The 11,949-nt window shown below is 32.8% G+C and overlaps 1 protein-coding gene across 1 annotated transcript; it reads left to right on the top strand.

The window, feature by feature from the left end:
• Positions 1-4,767: 4,767 nt before the first annotated feature.
• Positions 4,768-6,463, top strand: LOC107910387 (uncharacterized). Its single transcript, XM_016838213.2, has 2 exons — positions 4,768-5,195; positions 5,983-6,463. The coding sequence occupies exons 1-2, from the start codon at positions 4,880-4,882 to the stop codon at positions 6,318-6,320; spliced, it is 654 nt and encodes a 217-aa protein (XP_016693702.1). The 5' UTR covers positions 4,768-4,879; the 3' UTR covers positions 6,321-6,463.
• Positions 6,464-11,949: the final 5,486 nt, after the last annotated feature.

Raw genomic sequence — 11,949 nt, 5'->3', positions numbered from 1 at the left:
GTTTGTAAATATATTATTCATTTTAATTCATTATTCATATACGTATAACCTATTATTGACGATTTCAAATATTTTATCATTTCTCATTGTTTTTGTTTTTGTTAGATGATTCCCTAATTACCTTTTAATTCATTTACCTTTCTAATATGAATATTAATATTGGTTTAATGTGCGGTATGATTGCTTTTATGCTTATTGTATAACTTATTCGTATGAATTGATTCTTTGTAACTCATTAGTATTGATTTTAGTTTGTAAATTAGCTTTTCCCGATGTACAATGTTATTTCGTCATTCATTCAAAAGATTACAAGTGTCAAAGTTATTTCATACAAAGTTTTCAAAAATAACGCGACACTCGGAATTTGGGATCATCGTAAAGATTGAGTCCTAACTCACTGGATTCCTATCTTCCTCGTTGAATCTAAGAAACCGAGTATCCTTTTAAATTAAAACATAAATAAAAAGCTCATTCTCGGGAATTCTATACGTTGTGTCCTAACGCATTGAATGTCACAATTCGTTTTCTCGAAATGAAGATTTTAAAAAAAATAATAATAAGGGTTATATTCAATGCTAGGAATTTCGAGAAATTGTGTCCTAACGTATTGGGTTTCAATTTTTCATTTGATTGAAAGCAATTGAATATCCTTTTTAACTTCGCCACAAGGGTTTTGAAAATCAAAAGACAAGCTTATTCTAGATGACTAAAAATATCGTGTCCTAATGTATTGGGCATGACATTTTATTACTCTGAGACAAGAAGGTCTTTAGCATTCGCCTCCATTTATACAAGCATCTTTTTATAAAATTAACATCAATAAAAAAGGGAAGGATCATATTTTTAAAATCTTTTTCAAATTCTCGACACTAAGACATTAAACAATAAATTCGGTATCAATTTTGGGCTTTACGAGGGTGCTAACTCTTCCTCCTGCGTAACCGACTTCCAAACCTATTTTCTCAAATTTCGCAGACCAAAATCATTTTCAAGGTGAGCCAATAACACCTTAATAAAATATCGATGGCAACTCCCATTTTTATTTTTAAAAGTCGATCCCTGTTTTTTCAAATCTAAAAATGGTTTCAACAGTAATGATTGTAAAAATTGTGTTATATATTAAAAAATGTTCATAAGTGTTAGAAAACACTCTAAAAATCATTAAAAGTGACTTCTTATAATTATAATAATAATTATTATGTTTTACAATAAGTTGTGTGAATTTAAAAAAAATTGACGACCGCGACACTCGCAGTGAGCGCAATAACATCCGTTATATCCGCAACCACGATAAACACAACACAACCAAAAACGTGGCTGCAACCGCAATTTAAATCCTTGATTATTATCTTAAAACAATCCTTTAGGAGGTCCTAAAGAGTGTAAACTGGACCAGCCATACACAAAACCAACTCACATTGGAAGCCAACACAAATGCTATCCAACCCTCACAAGAAGCAATCTCCTCTGCTCCTTCCCAGGAAATACCGAAAGACAGCTTGGACAAAGGTATTCTTCTCACCATTCATTCTCTGCAAATCATAACTGAATGAAAGGTATCATATCAACTTTGAGTACCTATAAACTCACTTCTTTGCATTCCCAATATTTCAATTTCCTCCTTTGCACGTTGAATTGCTACCTTAAGATAGAAAGAAATCTTAAACGACCTATATTTTGCTTTGTCAGTCGCTGTCTTTAAACTCATTCAGCTCATGTATATACACTAACATCTGTCAAACTTTTCTTGCATGCTTCATCCTTAGATTCTTCTCCATGAAATTAGGCCAACTCCTTTTGCAATAACTAGGAAGCTACGATGAAGATATAATAGGTAGGGAAGCTATGCTACATATATGATATAACTGGCAGCAGTTAAAGCCTCCATCCTAGTAATCCTTTTAATTCTTCATCCCCCAAAAATCGTTTTTCATATCTCAACAAATAGCAGCATTTGACTATTTTTTATATTAATTATCTGCAATTCAAAGTTTATATAATAATTTTGACAACTAAGAAAGAGTAGCTCTAGGAAATTGAAGTAAATGCTTAGTGATAAAATTTCTCTAAATCTCATTCTTTTTTATCTTAAAAATGCCTTCTTTTTTCTCTTTGTTTCCCAATCACTTCATTTAAATTTCAAACTTCCAACATGATTTAAAACTATCAATTTTTATTTCTTAAAAACAGTCTTCTTCTTTATTCTTATGTCTCAACCTTTCAACTCTCTTTTTCTCCATTCTCCAGCTTGGTTTTTTTAACCTATTCTTATCCTTTCTTTGTATTCATCCATCATCATCTTCTTTTTCTTATTTTACTTTCACCCATATTCTTTACCAATGATGGAGTTTCATTATTTACTCTCTTTTTTTTCCTCAAATCTCTCAAAATCTATATATATATATATAAATGCTTTGTTTTCTCGGTTCATCTTCTTTTCATTCTTCTTATTTATTCTAAATCACTTTTAAAAATATGGAGAAGGCTTCTGATTCTGTGAATGCCCAGTAAATCAATTTCACACCTGCTTAGATTAGGTTTTTTTATATTGATTTTGGGGTTACTTGGTTTGCGTATTCTTCTTTTACTGGCTTATCCAGTTCATAGTTAATAATTTATTAACTGTTAAAAATGGTCGGGGGCTCAAACGACTGAACCTGAGTTGATTCTTAGTTGGATTTAAATAACATTGAGTGAAGTTCCTTTTCTTTTTTCTTCAAACCCTACTAGTGTGTATATTATATATATATATTTCACTTATAATTAATATTTCAACAATTTAATAATTGAATTTGTTGATATAATTTTTAAACGGTTCTAATATCTTTATTTTATTGATCTAAAGTATTATATATATTAATAGTTTTCAATGATTGAAATTCTTTTACATAAAATAAATAGGCATGTATAATCTATTCAAATGAACTATAAAATATGACAATTAGATCATTAAAATATTAATTATATAAAGAGATACGAAAAGATATAAAATTAATTTTACACCCGTGTATGGACACCTTTTCATTAGATATTATATAGTAATTAATATGAGTGTTATATTATATTTCCAAATTTTTCAATAGCCGACACATAATATTTAAATAATCTTATATTTAAATTTTTTTAATTTAAAAATGAGATCTACGTTTTATAATAATAATAAAAACACTGAGATTGCATGCGAACTCTTCAAGAAATCAAAATTTCCTGTTATTATTATTATTATTATTATTATTATTATTATTTGTAATATATGATATATAATTTCAAAACTTGACCATATGCGATACAATAATAAATAAATTTTCAGTCACAAATTTATATAATATTTATGTTATTTTATGACACCACCTTTGTATCATATTTTAATTATGGGAAAAAACTCACAACTTATTAATTTTACAATTTTTTTAGATCATTAAATCAAATGATATTAAATCAAAACTTTCTCTTTATTTTTTCCCAATTATTTCCATCACACTTTCCCTTTCATCTCAAAATTTTTTCTACTCCGATCAAAATCATAATTTTTATTTTTACAATAAAACTTTCTCAATTTATCTTCTTTATTTTACCGTTACCTTGATGAATTGGAATTTTTAATCTTCTTTGTTTCTTTCGTTAACTAAAACTGTTCATGAGCTACGTGATTTATCTAGTCTAGTCAGCTCTACTTGACTTAGCTGAGTTTGGATAAAAAAATTTTGTTATAGGTTGACTTGACCTGTATTTAAATTATAAAAAGATACTAATACTCATATTAATATAAATATATATTTTATTATTTTATATAAAAATATGGATTTTTTGGACGGCTAAACTTGAACCTCAACTTTAAAAATTTTTAAAATCGAACCTTGAGCCAATCTAACTTAATTCATGAATATCTCTATTATCATTACTTTTGATGAATCAAATTTTCGGATAGAAAGAAATCATGCACCGATTAATCGTAATTCTGGCAAAGGGTATTTTATTATTATTATTATTATTTTAAGTTTGGGTTTTGTTTTTCTAAACCTTGGAGATTTAAATCTAGACAGACAGAGGGATGGTGAAGTTTAATGTGGGTTGTGAGAGTTGATGGCAGTCCTAAGCAAAGTAGAAAGTTTGGGTCTTAGCTTCATTTTATTTGGTGGTGTGTTCAAATCTAGCATTTGAAATAAGCATAACATTTTCATTTTTGAGAATCCAATGCCTAAGTGAGTTGATCAGGTTGTATATGGTTTAGGTAAATCCAACTTTTTCACTTTTATTCAATACCCGCTATGCAGTTTTAAAATCATTAATTCTGAAAAAATTTTATATTACTAATTGGTAACTAAATTTAAAAATTAACTGTGAGACATGAGATAAATGGATGTGATAAGATTAAGGGATAAATATTAAAATTATACATAAACTATGGTTTAATGTTTCCTTGCCATAGTATTTGGCATTGTCCATTAGCAAGAGATCATGATTAGGATGTGCAACTCTAGCTTTGGCCACTTATTAATATGATTAAGGTTGGAGAACTTGGTCACTTAATTAATATTGCTACTTACATTTTATTTGGACCAAATTGATATTTTTACTTGACCAAGGTTGCCCCAAAAAGTAAACACGGTTATCGTTATGCATTTACTAATTTCCATGTAAAAATAGCAACACACCGAAACAAAATAAAATCAAAGTACCAAAATGAATGGAATTAAAAGTTGAGTGCCAAAAATTACATTATCTTATATAATAAAACAGAGTTCACCCGACCCGATTCATCGACACACACTCTCCGCAATATAAGCTATTAGGTAGATACCACTATCTTAAAACAGTTTACTTCCTCTCTTTGCTCTCTCTTCTTCAAATTACTTACCACTGACGACGCCATTTTATCATGAATGGGTATAAGGATGGCAGTTACAGCTGCTATTTCCATCCTAAACAACAAGTTATTGGGGTTTGCCCTTTGTGCTTAAATGATAGGCTTCTTCTCCTAGCTTCAAAGCAACCCCGACACTCTTCTTCTTCATCCTCATCTTCTACCAGAGGCAGCCATGGATTTATTCAAGGTTTTTCACTAAAGAAACCACCCATCAACAAGCTCCCTAAGATCATTGCTTTAGGCTCATTGCTCAATCGTCTTGAGTTCAAGCATTGGAAACCTGGAAATTCTGATGATGATGTTCTTGATGTTTCAACCGGTCAAGAAGGTATTTTTATTATTTTTACCTTTCTAATTTCTTCCCCCTTTTATTGTTCATGCAGAAGTATTGGTTTTTTTTTTTACTTGAATTTCTATCAACATGAGGGAAAAGAATAAATCAGAAAATGACATGAGGGAAAAAAAGAGATGCATCACATGCATGCATATATGATAATGTGTGAGTTTCTTTTCCATGCGAATATTATTAAATAAAAAAGCATTATATTAATTCAAGAATAATATCTTTGAAAATACTATGATTTTCTAGGGATTTCAGTTCTTCACACAATTCTATGCAAATTGGCTTTTGTTTCTTATCTGTATCTGCAAAATCTACAGAAAGCTTGGTAGGTAATGCAAACAGAAAACTTTGTGAACTTTCCTGTATGATTCCAGATGTAATCAAATCAAATCAACATTTTACCATTTCTTTGTTGGAATCATGCAAATCATTCAGCTACCTAGTAATAATAAAAATAATAAAGACATCAAAGATCTTACAAATTCATCTGAATTTGAATCCACTGAGGGACCCCATTCATGTCAATTCTTGCCAGTCATGTCATCAGCATTTGAACTAATTTCGGTAAAGATGGCTGCCCCTATACATTGCTTTAGTTTTCACTTACTAATTCATGTGGCTAACTAGTTACACAAATTTGGGGATGCACTAGAATACTTATTACTTTACCTTACCATATACCTATGTAACTATATTACTCCGACTTGGTTCTCACATGCATAGATTTGTGTCCGACTCTATATCTTTGTGTCTCAAATTTTTACTTTTACAGACTCCTTTATCTCGATCAAGTTTGAAGAGAATGGTGTTGGCTCATGGGAAAATGGCAAAGTTTCCAAGGGCTCAATTGAGCATTGCAGCAAGTCCTGGAACCCCACCTTGACAAAGGGGATCACCAACGAACCAAAGGTGACCAATAAGACCGTGATAGAGCATGCGAAACCACGTGCCTTGCTTAAGTGGCGAAAGCGGATTGGTCACCTGTCCCACCTCATCAAGTGGAAGAGGTCCAGCAAGGCCAATGTGCGCCACATGGGAAGTAAGGTAAATGGAATCAACTTGATGGGGAAGGGCTGGATAAGGACTCTGACAAAGAGGACCAAAGAATAAAGGGTGTTTTAGTAGAGAAAGAGGACCATGCATACCAATTCTGAGTTGGGGCTCTCATTTGTGATAGTGAAGTTGTATTACAATCGAGATATATAGTAGAGTCAAAATATACTTTTGCTACCTAAAAGAGCTTTTGGCTTAAAGTTCATTGGCTTCTTGTATTTTGCTCTTAATTCTGATAAACAGAACAGGGTGTAAAATGATTGCTATACAAAAGAAATATTTGTAGAAGTTGAAAAGCAAAACTCCCATGGCATTTTCAAGAAGTGAGGAACAATTGGAGCATAATTTCATAGGGTCCCAAGGGGCCACGTGCCCTCAAAATAGTGGTATAAGTGGTCTTAATTGTTGTTTTGATGGGAGAGTGAATCTGTTCCTTATTCTAATCTCTTACTGTTGAGTTATATTCTAGAGTGTCATCAAACCCTCTACTGTCCGTGACATGTTTCATGGAATTAGAAAGTTCTAAAGTTTTTATCATAGCTCCTGGGGGATTCTGCCCCATGCCATGTGCGAGTAATTATGTTTCATTCAAATATATCAATTTATTATATGTTTAATACGTGTATATTTAAATTTTTTTCTTTTTTAATTTTACACATATTTAGAATCAATTCTTGAAGAGTTGCATCTTAACACCCATATAAAAAAATATGATTGATACAAATTGTAAGATTTAAATAAACAAACATTCGTGAAATGTATGGAAGTTTAAAAGTAAACAACAAAGTTTTCAACATTATATGCAGAAGCGATTTAATCTTCAAGTATAGCATTTCAATAAATCAATAGATATGGAATGCCTCTATTTGAAAAGTTGAAAGTTTTAGTTAGGAAATTTGAGGGTTAAATTGATAGAATTTGTAAATGTGAAGGATTGAATTTATTGAATTATTTAGAATTAAAACTAAATTGATAGAACATATAAGTACAGAGGACTAAATGTGTTATTATACTAGATAGAAAAAGGCTTTCCGTTATCAATTTAACAATGGGTGACCAAAACAGGAACAATTTCAAATGTTTGTCCCTAAATTGAAAAATATTAAAGTTGGGTGATCAGAACAGGAACACATGCATAATTGGACCATTTGTATAGTTTACCCTTAGATTTGCTACTTTTCATATCTTGTGAAAAAGTATTTAGGTTATTTCAACACCAATGATGTAGTCAAACTCATATAGGTATATGAAAGCTATATGCATAAACAAACAAATGAATATCTCCAACCCTAGCTCATCGGAATCTCTAGCTACCTTATCTGTTGAAGAGAAGAAAGAACTTTTTCGAAGCACGAAGAAGGTTAAGGCTAACTCTAGTGAATTTCCCTCTGCTCCACGTAAGGTTATAACGTATAAAGAAACATTTGTAGGTAGCAAATTTAAGAACTACGAAAGCTTCTTCTTGGATAATAATGACACCATGGAGGAGGAGGATATGGTTGACCACCCTCCTAATCCAGACCAGATATTGGATGTACATGAAACATTTCCATTTGGTTTTCGAAAGAGGAAAAAACTTGTATCTGTAGGAAATGGGAAAAAACCCTTATTATCAAGGTATTTAGTAAAACCTTTGGTTACCAATATCTACTCTTTAAAATCAATCAAATATGGAAGCCATCGAACACCTTGCAACTAATTGAGTTGGGATTTGGTTTCTTTGGGGTCAAATTTATGTGTGCCGATGATTTTGATGTCATTGCCAAAAGTGGACCTTGGTTTATTAATGGATGTTTCCTAACCATTTGAATATGGTGTCCAAACTTCCGCGCCTCAAAAGCAACTTTCCACTCAGTTGTGGTTTGGGTACGCATTATTGAACTCCCTTTGGAATACTATGCTTCTGAGGTCTTGGTTAAGATCGATCATAGTATAGGTACTTTATTACCAGCTAATAATGCCATAAGTTTTGAGATGAGAGGTAAATATGACCGCTTTCGTATTCAAGTCAATATTATGGATCCACTTAAGAAATGGCTAAAGGTGGATGGTAGTATGTGATTAATTCAATATGAAAGGTTGGAAAGCTTCTGTTTCCAATTCAGTAAAATCAGTCATCAATGTGAGGTTTGTCCACAATTGAGAAATAAAAGAATTCTCCTAATAAAAGTATTGTAGAAGAACTACAATGCGGAGGAAGCCACCTGGGAGAGAGAGTTCGATGATAGAGCAGTATCCTTAGCTATTTGTAGGCAAGAATTTTGTAGACAAAATTTTCCAAGTTGGGGAGAGTCGTAACATCCCGCTAGACGTAGATCATATCGATATGTCATTAGCGTATAATTGAGTAAACTAGGGTAGAAAAGTGGTGAATTATCTGTTAAGTGCTTGGATGGCGTATTGCGCGAAGTTGACAATACGTCCTTTTGGGGGACGCCTTGCTGGAATTCGCCATTCGACGAACTCTAAGGTTTGGCAAACTCTTTTACAAGATGATCTGCCAACCCCAAATGTTCAAGGCGAACTTGTTAGTTCACGGAGCGATAGAATTGTTTTACATGAAAACAATAGCTTGATGAGTGTTATTAAAGTTTAGTTGAGACCTAGTTAAAATTGAACTAGAGTATTGTAGATGATAAATTGATATGTTTAGGTAGCCGAATGACTTGTTTAGTTGGTTGCTTAAGTTACAAGCCATGTTTTACCACACTGATTAATGGTAGTAGTTGCGTTGGGTAAAAGATTAAACTTCAAATTTTGTTAGGCAAGTTTAATCTTAGATTTCAAAGGTGATAGTGGGATGTCTGACCTTTCCACTAAGCTTATTTTCTGTTGTCTGTGCTATAAAAGGATGCCTATAATATACATTTTTCACCTTTATTTTTTCTTTGTGTTCTTTCATACGTCTCTAAGAATTTTTTTTACTTATCTTCACTAGAGGAGATGAGGAAGGTTTCTAGAAGCTTGTCAAAATGCCATTGATAAGTATCAGTTGACTGGTAATTTTCTGGGAAACCGTTAGGTTGATAACAAGGGGATTTATGTCTTTACATTAGTGCATGCATGATCTAATTTTAAAAGATAAATGGTCTGATAATTATGATTGTTTCTTATTCAGCTTAAGAAGCTAGTAAAGGTCCGAGCAATTGAGGCAAATGACCAGTAAAGTATAGTCTGTCCTAGAGTTTTTAGTGAGTTCCTTCTTACTTCCTTTGAGTTATGAAACTCTATGATATGTGGTTGTGTAAAGTAATTTTTCTCTGTTGGAGATGGGTCGATGTATTGTGTATTGATGTATGTGTAATAAGTTAGTGTTGTGCGTATGAGCATGGCCATGTTCAAGGTAAAAATACCCACCTTGTGCGCGAGCCCAGTACCAGATTGTTTGTGACATGTAAAAATATCGAAAAAAGCTTTATTTATGATGCATTCGGTAGGGAAATTTTATTACAAATCGGACTGACAGATCACGGGTCGACCTTGCAAGATAACAGGTGTTCAATTTAACAAAGAATGTGAATATAAATATGATTATGGCTGATATGCGATTCTGATTTCTGAAATATAGATTCGAGGATGGCACAAGGTTGGGTCATAAGTAAACATACATGATTGAGAGAAGTATGTATAAGTTGGTAATATGTATCCGTCAGAGGTACTGTGTGCATTATACTGGCAAAGTGATGTCGCCAAAGAACTGTACTGGAAACTTGGCGTATTGTGTTTGTAAGACTAAGTCTCAAAATTGTCTTTATCTTTAGGTTTATTTTCGGTAACCTAATAATAATTTTATTTTTATTTAGAGCTCACTAAGTTCAAATGAACTCACTCCATTACTTTTCTTCCTCAAGCGTTTGAGTAGTAGAATATCAGTAGAAGGGGACTACGCCAAAGCTACGTCTGCAAGTGAGCTACTTGTTAATTTTTGTACCAAAGAATTTTTTAATCCGTCAATAACACCCCAGCCCTTTAGGTGGTATGTCTGGTTGAATTATATACGCCAAGTTCTCCTAACGGGTGAAAGGATGTTACAATTGGCCTTGATAAATGAGTTTGCGAATTCTCTTCCAAAAAATTAGAGAGTTAAATTCTAAGCCAGAAATCTCATTTTCTTTAGCTTTATGTAGTTTTACACAAATTTTATGTACAGATATCTCTAAGTTCTTTGGAACTTATAAAAAAATTACTGCTTGGGTGTAGGATAGATAAAGACTTTATATCTAGAGAAGAGATCAAGCCAGACCCTACTAATGTTGGAGATAGGCAAGGAGGACATTTCATGTATATAGGGGGCACCCTTAGAGGCCACGCCTCATAGACTTAATTAGTTCCACCTGTATTATAGTTTTATTGTAAAGTTTGTAAATGTATGTTAATTTATTAAGATAGGAAGTTGTAAGAAATTAAAACATGTACGTTACAAGCTAGAGTAGAAGTCAAAATTTGAAATTCAATAATGTTTAGGTGTGTAACTCTATTAGGTTTGAAATGTTGTTAAATTGTTTGGGTTGATGTAATACCTAGTACACAGGCTATTCGATCTAGTCAGGTATAGGGTGTTACACTTGGCTTGGTCACCTAGTTAGTTGGGATACAGTCACTCGTCCCAAATTGGATTGTAGTCTAGGTTTACCCCTTGAGAAATAAAAATTCAGGGCCTTTTTGTTAAGGGGGGTTTACATATCCTTTAGGAACTTGAGATGTTATGGGCCAAAACCCTTGTCATTAAATACCTTCACAACTTTCAAAATCCCCTTAGTCTGAAAAACGTATCTCCCATCTTGTCTTCTTTGAGAAAAATTAACCTAATTATTGATTCTGGCCTACTTTGGATTATCCACAATAGAAAATTTGTTAACTTCTAGCATGATAATTGGATGGGAACCAACCCCATGATGGATCTTTTAAGGCCTGTTATCTTTCTCAGAAGAATTTTGGACCTTTGACCAAGTTCGTATTAAATGGTTAGAACATGGGTCTAATCCCTCTCCTTCTAGCTTCCTAGAGCTTTCTTAGCCTTTAGAAAAGACTTTATAGGTTAGGGTCCATCTAGGTCAGGATCCTTCATTTTAGCCAACATATATTTGCTAGCTCTTAAAAGGATTATGGGAATCCCTTACATAAGTTGTAACACCCCTAACTTGTTTCAATCGTCAGAATAAGGTTACAGAGTATTACCATACGAACCAGACATTTTATAACAAATAATGTTCAATTATTGAATTAATTGTATAAATATGTATGTAATTTAAAATTCAATAAAACATACATGTACGAACCTTAAATCGAGCCTACAAGGTCTTAAAAATAGTTTAAGAACAATTAAGGACTAATTCGAAACAAATTAGAAAGTTTAGGGAAAAACTAAAAATTTCACTTTAGGGTTTAGGGAAAAACTAAAAATTTCACTTTAGGGGTCAGACGACTGTGTGTCTAGGCCGTGTGACAGAGCCCAGATCGTATGGCTCCCGACATGCCGTGTGGCTAACCCATACACCTGTGTGCTCACTCGTGTAACTTACTGACTTGGGTCACACGGCTATGTCGCAGGCCATGTGCCAACCCGTGTGAACCCTGTACCAAACACGCTCAGGGCACAAGCTTGTGTGGGCTGCCCATGTATGATATATGGTCATGTGACAACCCATGAACTAGGTCGTGTGTGTCCAAAAATGTCCCAAAACAA

This window comes from Gossypium hirsutum, chromosome D02 (assembly GCF_007990345.1).
Source record: "Gossypium hirsutum isolate 1008001.06 chromosome D02, Gossypium_hirsutum_v2.1, whole genome shotgun sequence".
Taxonomy (NCBI): Eukaryota; Viridiplantae; Streptophyta; class Magnoliopsida; order Malvales; family Malvaceae; genus Gossypium; species Gossypium hirsutum.
This window is presented reverse-complemented; position numbering and strand designations above follow the sequence as displayed.